General features: G+C 35.6%; 1 protein-coding gene across 1 annotated transcript in view; it reads left to right on the top strand.

The window, feature by feature from the left end:
- Positions 1 to 11,073, top strand: part of LOC131039801 (GDSL esterase/lipase At5g45910) — a 106,028-nt gene extending 94,955 nt beyond the window's left edge. Inside the window, exons 6-8 of the mRNA XM_057972639.2 lie at positions 10,020 to 10,168; positions 10,352 to 10,616; positions 10,733 to 11,073. Of these exons, the coding sequence (XP_057828622.2) occupies positions 10,020 to 10,168; positions 10,352 to 10,616; positions 10,733 to 10,959 (641 nt within the window). The 3' untranslated portion in view covers positions 10,960 to 11,073. The remainder of the gene's footprint in view (positions 1 to 10,019; positions 10,169 to 10,351; positions 10,617 to 10,732) is intronic.
- The last annotated feature ends 2,452 nt before the right edge of the window (positions 11,074 to 13,525 follow it).

Raw genomic sequence — 13,525 nt, 5'->3', positions numbered from 1 at the left:
TTTTTTAATAAAGTGGTCATATTTTTTTTAGTTGTATCAAGAGAAATAATTATAATAATAAGTGCATTTAAAAAATCTTTCAAATTTACAATGATTTTAAAAATGGCATTGAGTGGTAAGCTTCCTTGTGCTGGTCTTTTGAATGGGGATGACCAAGACGTTGTAGTCAAAGAGGAAGAACAAGGCAATGGCTAGGCAGATGTAGATGAGAAGGATGTAGATGAGTGGAAAGGTTCATTGGATGACGGGGAAGAAAGATTTATCGATCTCGAGATGGAAGCTTGTAAAAACTACTTAGATTTGTTTTCAAGTCAGGATGAGCTTGCTGAGAAGGTGTGCTCTCTCGAGTGTCAAGGCTTCCATTGTCATTCTTGTTTAGAAGGGACTTGTAGCCTTGGATGATGTGAGACAAGGGTTGAGATGTGGATTTCTTACCCCCTCATGTGTTTAAGAGTGTTTCTAGTCGTTCATCTATTGTTGGCTGTTTCACAAGCTTTGGTTGTGGGTTGCAAGTTGTGTTGGATATGCAACAAGGTGTGGGGTTCCTCTTTCCCCTTACGTGGTGGTAGAGATGCTGTGCTCCAACAAGGATAGAGGTGGCAATTTTGATGCTCTTGTTTGAAGGCAAGGGATGTTGCATTGCAAGGTTTTGGCAGCACTAGTGCTTGGAGTGTTGAGGTTGGGTTAAATGGTTCAAGCTAGGTGTCTTGGGGCTTCTCCAACAGAATTGGTCTTTTGAGTGGGTGACCTTTGAGAAAATCCTAGGTTGATGCTATTATTGTAAATCTTGCTTCTTACCTACTTAGTCCGTAGCTTTGGTTTTAGATGGGAACGAAAATAATATTATTTTTAGGGTTCTTATTCAATTGTTGAAAGGTTGTCTTTTAGATTGGAGAGCCCACTTATTGGAAAAATTTTAGGAGTTAGGTTAAACATTGATGTTTTTAAAAAATGGGCTCAATGAAAATGGAAACTCTATGGCTAAGTACAGGTCTTGACATGCATGGCTTCTTTTTTATCTCCTTTTCAAACCATGAAGATTGTGTTCTGAGTCGTGACCCTTTAGAATGGTTTGTGGTTTTATGGTAAATCAGGGTTCTTCTTTAAGAAATGGAAATCAGGTTTCGATCTTGAGAAGGAGAGCATTAACAAGGTCCTTGTTTGGGTTAGGCTTCTAGGCTTGTCATTGGAATATAGGGAGGAGGTCTTGATGGGTATTGCTTACATTTTTGGTTATCTCATAACTTTTGATGTGGCAAGCAAATATAGAAAATGTTTGTTGTTTTCCAAACTTTATATGAATGTTGATGTAGATAAGGAGCTTCCTTTGTTGGTTGGTCTTGTTGTACTCTAAATTGGGAGATTGGGTGCAATAGATTGTATGGATTCTTCTTTTGTGTGCCTAAAGTACCATAACTTTAGCTGTGCTGCTGCTGCTATTCCAATCAATAGGAGGCAAATTTATTGAAGGAAAAAAGAAAAAGAGGAGTCGTTTCATCTTTAGTCAAATGAGCCCATTGTTAGTTTTAGTACTTTCAGATTGGATAAAACTCAGAAAATCAGAATTAGTTTCTAACTAGGTTAATTAGATTTATTGTTTTCCAGATTTAAGCATAGTAAAGGAAATGAATGCATAAAGACAAAGCACAGTTACCCTGGGAAAACCTCCTAGGAGGAAAAACCCAGCCAGAAAAGATCCTTAGATCTGATTATGGTTTTGAATTCAACTGATAATTACACACTTATCTGGAGTATAGATGTTGCAGTCACAAGGAAGATGACATAGAAGTCTACACAATTAGTTTCCTGATGGAGATCATGATTTGCAGTCCTTCTAATCTGACTTGCTGTGCGTAACAAGGGTAGCTGCACCTTTCAACTAGTTCCCAGTCCTTCTATAGGGTTTGTTTGAGCCTTCAATGGAGTTCTCTATATCTTGGTGGTGATCTGCTGCCTTTGATGAAGTTCGCTGTCTCCTATTAATGTAGTTCGCAGTTATCAACTGCCTTGAATATATATTTCGCTTCCTTAGAATATATTTCGCATCTTCTTGCAAAACTGAATGGATGAATGTTATGTGAAGTATATGCTTTATTTATAGGAGTTGCAATACTTCTAATCATGTCGGCCTTCTTTGCAATTTAAACATATTAATTTATTTAATTCCTTTTAAGCGAAATGGATAGGGTCGGCCCTATCATGGTGGCGTGTTGGGTTTGGGTGTAGCGTGGGGACCTTTTAGGTGGAGCTGAGAGGTATGGGGCCTGACCCTATATGTTGGAGAAGGGGCTGGCCCCCTTAGGCGGATTCCAATGTTGCCCAAGGCAATTGGAATCCGCCAGCCCTAATTACAAACAACACCCATGATGAGTTATGATGATGAGAATTGCCCCTTTGGATAGGATTAATTCTAGAGAAAATTTTAATAATGTTCCTGTTTTTGAGACCATTAGCAAGTCTCATTTAGATGTGAGAATTTTAGAGGAGGATTATAGGGAGTGGACAATTTTTAGTGAGGGCTTGGTTGGTGAGATCTAGGAAGATTATGTCATCATCCCCTTGTTTGGAATTCAAATTCTTGCCGTCTCACCTTCTATAATCAAGGAAAAAGGAAGGTAGAATTGAATTAGAAGTTTACTAGGAGTCTTATGTATTCTTTTGTTTCAAAATTGACAATTAAACAAGGTGTTGATGTGTTTTTTAGGCACATGTGAACACAAAATAAAATACCCAAAAGTATCTTATCCTCTCTTGATCAAAGTCTCTCAAATGCTAAAGATTGGCACCAGGATCACTTGAGATAACTCCAAGGTACATAAATGTTGGGTCACGACGTGTAGACAAGCACAGTTAGTCATTGTGATTGTTGTTTCATCAAGGGGCCTTACGTTGAATAATTGAATACTTGAACTGCCAGAACTTAGATTCTATCTACTTGCGTGGAGAATAAAAAATGGCAAAAGACATAGGGTTTAGGAAGACGACGCTACTCCTAAGAATGAAAGAGATGATGAATGATTAGGTCAAATTCAACTAAGCTTTGCTTCGCCATCAACGAACAACTCTACAAGGCTTAGTGCAATCTTCTAAGGAAATTAGATGATTTTCAAATCATTATCAAGCATAGACACCATTAATTGAATGCATATCAATGATTGGATAACAATTGAACTTAAGCTCATTCAAATATTCTAGTTGACCACACAAGGCAAATTTACAATCAGCAAATTGCTAGTGGTATGGATATATGAATTTCATCATTAATCACTCACAATTCCTTTCATTCATCGAATCAACATGGAAACAAATGAATTGAGTAGAGACCATGCAACTTGTTGAAATAACACATTAATTCACCATAGCTTCAATGAAATCATATGCTCTTTACAACAAGATTTTAGCAACAATCTTTGCTTTCTCCTAATCTAACTTCTATTCAAATTGCTAACTACTATTCACTATTAACCTCTATTATTGTCTATTCACAAATGAGAAGTTTGAGCCTTATATAGAGAGCTCATTACAATTCAAAGGCTTAGATTGATCCACAATCAATGGCCAAGATTACAAAATGAAAACCCTAATTAGGGTTTGTTACAACAAACTCTTATTTTGGCCAATGAAATAATTACAATATTTGGACACATGTCTCCTCTTGAATATTTGACCAATAGACAGTGAAGGTAGGTACATTGGAGTTTGTGTCCCCATGGATGAACTTGGTGCATTGCATCTAGACATGGTGACGTGGAATGCCTCTAATTCGTGGAATGATGATTAGGATGCCATCTCAACTTGCTTGTAGACTTGATATGTCATCATGAAGGAATGTTGAACAATATCTCTTGATAATCAACATTATCCAGTTTGCTCAGTGTGATGATGATGAGAAGCATCATTATGATCTAACAAACTTTGATTAACTCTTTTGAAACTATCTGTTTCCTTGATCATGTTTGATGTAGACTATGTGATGACCTTGATTGATCCTCCCTTGTTCATGATATACTTGATGAATTATGCATCTGGTTGGATTTGACTTCCTCATTGTACTGACTTTGGTTCTTGGATTCTCGAAGGGAATTCAAGATTGTAAAACTTTCCTTCATCATTATCTATGTTATCTTTTCTTCAAGCTCCAAGGTCCTGACTTCGTCGTGTTGCGATGATTGGTATGTTTGAAGTCTTTTTCATCTTTACAATGTCTTGAATCTTCTTCCATGCTTTTGAATTGTTCTTGATGTTGTTTGCAGTTCGTATCTTCATCCTTTGTCACCTGCAAAATAAACAAGGATGGTATTAAACACACATGGATAGATTTCACAAATCTACAATTTGGTATATCTTCAAAACGATGATAAAATGGTGATTCTATCTTTCATTCCCATATCTGATTTTGAAGTGCTCCAAGGCCTCGAGTCACATATTTGGAGATTTCATTCCACCTTTTGAGGTCTAACTTTATGGCTTAGATCTGATTTTACGTTTGTGAGGTCTGATGCGATGTATGGCAAATTCACTTAGCTTTGAACTAGCTTTGGCAAGATTATGAGGTTGCTTTGCACTCCTTGACTTGGGTGGTATTTTGGGGTCTCTTTGCAAGTCTTGTCTGGAATTGGCTTTCGGAGATAGCTTTGCAACTCAACACTTGATTGGATTTTTAAGAGACCTTTTCAAGTCTTTACTTGGGCGGCTTTTCAAGGGAGCTTTGCAACTTGATCATCATGGCGGATTTTTGAGACCCCTTTGCAAGTCTTCATCATGGCGGCTTTTGACAACTCCTTTGCAAGTTTTTCTCTTAGGCGGATTTTTGGAGTTCTTTGCAATTCAATGACTTAGGCGGATTTTTAGAGCACCTTTACTTCTTGACATCATGGCGGCCTTTTGAGACCCCTTTGCAAGTTTTGCTCTTGGGTGGCATTTAAAGGCACCTTTGCTACTCTTTCTCTTGGCGACAATTTGAAGGATCTTTGCAACATTTGCTAGTGGCGGCATTTTGAGTGAGCTTTGCCACATGATCATGATGGCGGATTTTTGAATGACCTTTGCCATATTTGCTAGAAGACGGTTTTTGAAGGGAGCTTTGCCACCCAACACTCAAGCGGATTTCTAAGCCACCTTTGCAACTCTACACCATGATCGGTCAATTTGAATGTCTTTGCAACTTTTGAATTTGATCGGCCAAATCAACTCCTTTTGCACCTCTCCACTCGATTGGCTAATTTAGGTGGCTTTGCAAGCATGATCGACCAGATTAGGGGACCTTTGCAATCCATTTGTTTTCCAATTTTGTCAAGATTTTATCACGTTTTCATTTTTAAGGCAAATCATGATTCAAAACTTCATCTTTAATTGTCAAAACCCCTTTCACCAAATCAGCCACCAAAAGTTTATTTGCACTAAGTGTTCAATGCACATGAGACAAACCTTCATTTACATTTCTCATGTTCTCTTCAAACCCTAATTGACCTAAGCCAAGAGATTTTGATAATTTCAATCTTTCCTACATACCTTTTAACTCATGAGTATCATCCTTAGTCATGGTGATTGGAATTGTTTAGTGTAATGGAAACCCTAGAATGCCCAAAAACTAACCCCACTGCTGATAGGAATTTAGTCAAACAGTTTGCAGCCAACTCCTTATTCCTCCGTTTAATGTTTCAATGTTTTTTTTTGTTTTTAAGTCTTTGCATAGGTATGAAACCACATAACATGAACTAAAAAGAATTTACAATAATAGGCAAGCTGGAAATTGAACTACTGCTGTTATAATATTATTTCCAGAATTAACAAAAATCAAATACATAGCAGGTTATTTTCAACTCACTAAATACTCCAGCATTTTGACATAATGTTCCAACCAAAGTTTCTAATTCTGCTGCTACAGTAACATGAATAGTGCTGCGTGAATAGTGCCCGCGTGAATAGTGTCGCGTGAATAGTACTCGCATGAATAGTGTCGCGGCCTGTAGTTGGAAATGCAACCAAATAATGCTGCTGCTTGTAGCTGGAAAAGCACCCAATCTGCCTGTAAATGAAGCTGATAGCAAAGGATTCCAAAGGTCAAACCCCAAGGGAATGACGTCTAGAATGTCACAAGAGAGGATAGACGTCCTCTAATGCCAAGAACGGATCTGCAACTCACACACCAAATTCTTCTCATATTCCACACGCCCAATGAAGCCACAAAAGCTCCCTTTTATTCTTTCTCCAAGGGGCGACCCAACTCACTCAAGCAATGTGGGATAAAACATGTTCAATATAAAACATATTAAAATATTCACTTATGTCTCCCTTGGTTGCCCCTTTGATTTACACATATCTCCATAAAATAAATATTAAAGTAACACTTTAATATTTTACAATTAAATTAAATGTTACTTTAATAAAACTTCAGGCATTAAAATATATTAGCAATCGGACTCCGAATAGCGTGAGTGATAGCTGGTCGGAAAGCTCTCGCCAAGGAGTATCAAATCCAATCACCAAAACTAGCCCCCGTTGTGTCCTGCTGACTTACTAAAAATAGTAAGTATGCCTGAAACTAAGTAAATCAACTTCGTTTTGGCCCAAACTGGAAATGACTAGGCCAAAACACTCCAGGATCCCTTTAAACCCTTCGTTAGCCCTCGGGACCATGTAGAGCTAGGCTAACGCACATATACTTGGTCAATCTGCTAGAGTGGGGACATTACATTTAGGGACAAAGGGATCTTCACCTTGGAGTCTAATCTTAGAATGCTAACCATTAGAAGCTTTGGAGGGCAAAGATAGTGTTCTACCTCACTTCATCCTAAAGAGAGAGACTTGATCGATCTTTGAGCGACTATATGTAAGAGGCTAATAGCAAAGACTCGACAACTACCAACGGCTAAGCTAGCCTAGAAAGCGAAAAAGTGAGAGGCCCCATTTGCAATGGGGCAATGTGTGAGAACGTCACAACACAAGGAAGAATAGATATGAAGTAATTTATCTCCAATGATTTTGTGGGTTGGGATGTTGGTAATGTTTAGAGCTCTGTAGAGTGTTATGGCTTCAAGCTGTCTTGAGCGAGCATATCTTTTGTTTTAATTGTACTTTTTGTGTTAGATGGTTTTCTTCCCCCTTGTGAGGTGGTCTTGTTGTGGATGTTGCTATTGGTTTACAACTATGTTATTATTTTGTTTTCTAGGCTTTAATGATATCCCTTTCGAAATCCCACTTTAAGCCAGTCAAAACAAATCCCTTAAATTTGATAATTATTTACATTCCAAATTGATAATTGATAATTAAAATTATACATACATGCATAATATTTAATAATCATAAAATATATAAGCTCTTTTAGTTTTGGCAATTAGTGTATTGAGGTCGAGAAGAATGGTCAAGGCAAATTTTTTTTGAGGTGTCTCTAGACCTTATTAATGGTATACCTTTGAGGAAATCATGGCTTGATACTATTAGAGGTAATTCGTATTCCATTCTTGGTCATTCCTCATCTTTGATACTGTTGGGGATGGCAAGGGCTTTTTTCTTAGGGTTTTAGATTCAATTGTAGTAAGGTCGTCCTCTAAGAAAGAGAGTTCTCTCATTGGAAAGTTTATAGGAGCTAGGAAAACATTGATGTTCTAAAAAATTTGGGCTTACAAATGGAAACTATTTGGCGAAATTGGGACATTGGCTATGATAAATGGCTTCTTTTTTATCTCTGTTTTGAACCATAAATATTGTGCTCTCTTAGATGACCCATGGCTTTTTGGGTAAGTCAAGACTCTTAAAAAATGGAAACCAGGTTTTGATCCCAAGAAGGAATGTTCTAACAAGGTCCTCCTTTGGGTTAGGCTCTTGGGCTTTCTATTGGAATATAGGGATCTTGGGCTTGCTATTGGAACATAGGGAGTAGGACATGTTGTTGGGTATTGCTAACTCTATTGTTCATTTCAGCTTTTGATATGGTGACCAAATATACAGAATTCCTACTGTTTTCTAGATTCTATGTGAATATATATATGTGGGTAAGGAGCTTCCTTCTAAAATTAAGTTGCCCTCTAAATTGGGTGATTGGGTGCAACATATTGTTTATAAGGATTCCATGTTTGTGTACCAAGTGTGTCATAAATTTGGCCTCTTTGCTGCTGCTTGCCTAAGCAATAGAAGGAAGCAAAAGTTTTGGAGAAAAAGAGAAAAAAGGAGCTCAGTTATCCTCAATGAATAGTTTCCCTTGGTGAGTGGGATTGAGGTGGCATTTTGTTTGTTTAGTATTAAATCTGGAGAAAATTTTAATAGTGTTCCTTATTTAGAGACCATTGAAGATGGGAAGGTTTGAGAGGAGGCTTGTAGGGAGTGGAATATCATTCGTGAGGGCTTGTCTGATGTATTGAGCCCAATGTGTGGGATTTAGCATTTTCTCAACTTGCCTTCCAAAGTTAAGGATAAAAAGAAGATTGTTTGGATGAGACATGTACTAGAAGTCCTATGATTACCTCGCGTCCGGGATTGGCAATCAAAAAAGGGTGAACAACTAGGAAGAAAATTTACCTTAATGATTTTATGGGTAGGGCTATTGCAAGTAGTCATAGCTCTTTGAAACAATATGGCTTCATGCTGTCTTAACTCTACTGGTCTTTGTTTATTTTCAGTTGAGAAACGAAGGGCATTCTTACTCAAACTGACATCCAAGTATTAGTTTCTTCTATTAGATCAAAATCAACTGACTGGTGATCAAGATATAATCAACATGATCCCATGAACCAAGGTCCAGAGTGAAAAATTAAGTTTTTATCCTTCGGGTCAGAAAAAGTTGTGAGGAAGAAGCCCTCCCATATAAAGAGATGTCCATTGAGTCTTTAACCTTTGGCTTCCATTCACAGTCTACCCAATTTTCTGTAGATCTGATAAGAGGGCTAAATGCTTGTAAACTTTCCCACCAATGCATCTGACAAACTTTGGAGCTTAATGGTTTTATCCATTCTTTACTTGTAAAAAGATTTAGGGCCTGTCAGAAACACACCTTTACCCTTTATAAAAAAGAAATTAATTTGCTCTGTCAATTCCTCATAGGACATTTCATTCAAAGCGATATCATTCTAGTGTTTAACCACACGAGAACTATCAAAGCTTTACCAAGCTGCTGTAGCAGAGTTAATCCTGTCTTGAGTAAGGCACAGTTCCATTGCTTTGTACTGCTGCAACATCCCTATAGGAATAGGGGCCATAGAAGCAGTGAGAGAAGAGGCAAGCTGCAGAAAATATAGCGTTGCCAAGAGAAGAGGCAAGCTGCAAAAAATATAGCGTTGCCAAGAGAAGAGGCAAAGAATGTAGAGACTAAAAACCAGAACACCAAGGACTTGAGAGCCAAAGACTTGCTTTAGCATAAAAAAGACTAAAAAAACATAATAGCCACTATAGCAGTCAGAGGAGCAGTAAGGCTCAGCTGAACCAGTCATTTGCCTGGCTACAACAAGCCATAATGGAACTGCTTATTTCTCTAAATAAAATATATCAAATATTTGATCTTATAAACTAAGAAATTAAAAAAAGAACTTTTAATTAAATTTCATTTAAATAAACTTTGATTGTTTTCACAACTACTAATCATACCAGGATTTAACATAATTATAATTGAACACATTCTATTACATAAGTAAATTTTAAAATGCTAATAATTCATTTGCCTATTTGTCTGGTTTACCAAAAGGATTTAAGTTTTTTAATCATTAGTGCATATTTATAGACTTTTATTGAGGGATTTAGATGCTTTAATAATAGCTGTAGATTATTATCAGAGTTAGATAGATTACTAAATTTGATTTAAGATGATGCAGCCTAATTTGTCATTTATCAATGACTCGTGTTTTTTAAGCTTTTAAGCTTTTTTGGTTTATTTGTTTAGTCTTACTAACACCAATATTTCTGTACCCTTGATTGGTAGCATGATTCGTAGAAGAGCTTCAGTCTAGACATTTCTAAATCTCAATTAAAATTCTCTTTTTTATTGTAAGAGAGTAGTTTGTTTTAATTATTTTATTGTTTGAATGCAGAATGTGATAAACACTTTGCAAATGCAATGTTTGTAATGGGAGAGATTGGTGGAAACGATTATAACTATCCTTTTTCACAAGGAAGATCCATAGCTGAAGTGCAAACCTTCATTGTTCCAGTAATTAATAAAATTCGAAAAGCACTCGAGGTCAGAATAAAATTTGTTCAGTTAATGTTAAATTTTTTCTTTTAAATTTTCTTGTATGTGCTGTTTTTGATTTAAAACCAATTTTTTTTAAATGTAATATATAGTATATGCTTTTCAATTTTCAGTTACAAGATCTTCATTTCAATTGATTGATGTGATGGGATTTTATGTTTTAATTTTCAGATATTGATCATTGAAGGGGGTGCGAAGAAGATTTTAATTCAAAATAATTTACCTATTGGTTGTTCACCTTCCTATCTTTCTGTAATAGATGATGAGTTGGATGATATGGGATGTTTGAAGTACTACAATGAATTCTCACAGAGAAGCAACATGATCTTGAAACAAATGGTAGATGCACTGCAAAGAAAGCATCCAGATGTTTCAATAGTCTTTGCAGATTATTATAATGCAGCCATTTCAATTTTGAAGGATCCATGGTCTAATGGTAAGGAAGATGGAATTTCTTATTCAAACTATTCATGTTCTTTGGCTTGCTCATTGCACATAACTTTGTATTTTGATGTTACTTCAATAATTGAACTGGGAATTTGAATTGTGCAGGGTTACAATCACCTGTTCTCCAAACTTGTTGTGGATATGGTGGACTCTACAATTTCAGCCCACTACGCATGTGTGGTGTTGGAGTAGGATCATGCCCTAATCCTCAAAGATATTTTAATTGGGATGGAATTCATTTAACAGAGGCTGCATATGGAAAAATTGCTTCAAAATTCATAGATGGGGAATTCACAAGCCCACCATTTTATTCAGTTTTTAAGAATTGTTAGCTATTTTATTCAATGTACGATGTACAAAGTTGTCACAGGTTTTTTAAAAGGCTTCTCAATATCAAACAAGATTTTTAATTTATTTAATTCTTATAAAACTATTGAATTTAGTATGAAAATTATTTGATATTTTATCTAGGGTCTAAAACTGATGGTTGATTTGTCAAGCAATTTTTTTTGTGACAGTTATTTATCCAAAATAATCTAAATGTCTTTATATAAAGACCAGAATAGATATCTTAAATACATCTCTATCTAAAATACAACGATAGATATCAGTTCCAAGGTGCTTATTTATTTTTAATAATAATTTCAATATAGGTGCTTTGAGACTAATATCTCTTGACGTATTTTAGATAGATGTATTCAAGATATCTATGCTAGTTAATAAAATTTAAATATTTGTTGTACAAAAATTTGATATATTATTTTTATAGAGAATATATCACTTAAAATTTATTTTTAATTTATATTATTGTTTGTTTTAAATTATTTTAAAATAAATAAAAAAATAAAAATCTAATAAGGGTGGTCGAAAAGAGTTCTAGACGATATTAGAAATTTATAGATAAGTTTTTTGAAGATGGGGAGAGGTTGGAAAAATTTTAGAATGCTTATGACAAGCTCAATTTAACCTTGCCTTATGCTCTGGTGAGTCCTCATGTCGTGCTATTTCACTCTTAATAGTCCCTATCTTTAATCATATTAGGAACAATGAAAGAATTAATATTCCTTTTAATCTATTTTCGCCCCTTCAACAAGTCTTGAGAAAGGTGCTTACCCTCCTTTGCACCAGGGCCTCATTATTGCTTTGTATAAATGCATGCTCGTCATTATACCACATGGAAACCTTGCCATTATCATGCATGATAATCATCTGCCTCCTCAGCGTAGTTTTGTTAGAATTGAGCTTTTAGATAGCAAGATCCATTCCTTGGATAGAGCTCAATCTTCATGTGGAAAAAAAGAAAAGAACAAAAATAAAAATAAAAAAACCAAAAAGAAACAGTGGTTGCTTCTGCTCCCCTTGAAAATGAATTACCAAAAGTTACTCTTGGAAAACAAAAACCCTCTCCTTTTCTATCGGGTTCTTCGACAATGAGAAAAATAGATGTTAAGGGAACCAAAAGTAAAGGTTTCACCATTAACATTATTGATGACCATGAGCGCGAGAATAAAGGTGGTGAGTTTGGAAAAAGTATGGGGATTTCTGGTTCTTCCTAATCGAGGCCTTACAGGTCAGCCCATTTGGCTATGGCTGCCTCTAAGAGAAGGGGAAATATGTCAAAGGCAAGATAACTGTTCAAGAGAAAGAAGAGTTTATCACTGTGAAGAACGAAAACAGTGAAGAAGCTTACATTGAAGAGTGTATTGAACAAGAGGTGGAAGAGGAGGAGATTGAGGTGGAGGGTAATAACTTTGTTGAGGATGAAGACATTGTTGGTAAAGAGGATATGGGAAATGGTTCTGAAATGGGCCAGGTTGAGGATGCAAGGAATAAAATAGAGGAGAACTTAAATGTTTTGAATGCTCTGTATTCGACTAGTGAAACTATTGCTCGTCTAAAAACTCAAATTACTGATTTACATTTCAGAATGGTAGATTTGGATTCTAAGATCGAAGGTGCTAATATGAAACACAAGTTTAAAGAAATGAGGAATGCCATAATTACCATCAGGCATTATGAAAAAAAGTAATTATGGACATTGTGTTTGGGCAGGTTAAGATCAAAAAATAATTTAAGAAAAATGGAAAGGCCCTAGAGGACAAGGTTTCTAGACAAAACAAGAATAAGGTGGCCAAAATTGGATGGAAGGAGTTTCTCACTACGTTGAAAGAGAACTGGGACTTGATCATTGCTCCCAAGATTCACTGTTGTTTCTCTTGTTTAAGGGTTCAAATACCTTTGTTGTTATGGCCAACGTGACTAAGTGGTTTTTTTTTGTTAGAGGCTTTATGGAGGACTTCTTAAGCTATGGGTTTAATTATGTTTTTTATTATAATGGTCTGCATGGCTCAATGGTTATATCTACTATTAGGCTATATTTTGGAATAAGTCAGGAATGTTTATGTTCCTATCATTTTATGTTAATTAGTTATTAGGTTGATTGAGTAGTTGTTTGGCCAATCTATTTTTTTCGTTGTTTTTGGTGTTATTTGATGGTTCTATTTGGATAGTAATGGCCTAGTTCTTTTTGTTCATGGGATCAAGGCCCGCCCTTGGGTATATGATACAAATTGTTCTTTATTGTGATAAATAATATATGAATTTAGGATTTTAAAAAATTAAAAATATATAATTATTTTTAATTTCTAAATTTAAATTTATTAACTAAATCTTTTTGGTTAGAATATATTATATTTTTTTTTTTTTTTTGTTAACATGGTTACATTCCACTCCAACCCATGAGCCATAGTAGGTTACGCTTCTCGATGTAACAATCATACTGTAAAGGAAAATAAACTTTCTTTCAATAAGTGTTGCCTAGGTTAATGCAACAATATGCTTACGCATTAGCATGATAAGTCCAAACTAATTTAATGATAATACTTAAAGGTTATTGAA

The sequence above is a fragment of the Cryptomeria japonica genome, chromosome 7 (genome assembly GCF_030272615.1).
Source record: "Cryptomeria japonica chromosome 7, Sugi_1.0, whole genome shotgun sequence".
Lineage (NCBI taxonomy): Eukaryota > Viridiplantae > Streptophyta > Pinopsida > Cupressales > Cupressaceae > Cryptomeria > Cryptomeria japonica.
The sequence above is the reverse complement of the archived record's forward strand: the minus strand, read 5'-3'. Positions and strand labels throughout refer to the sequence as shown.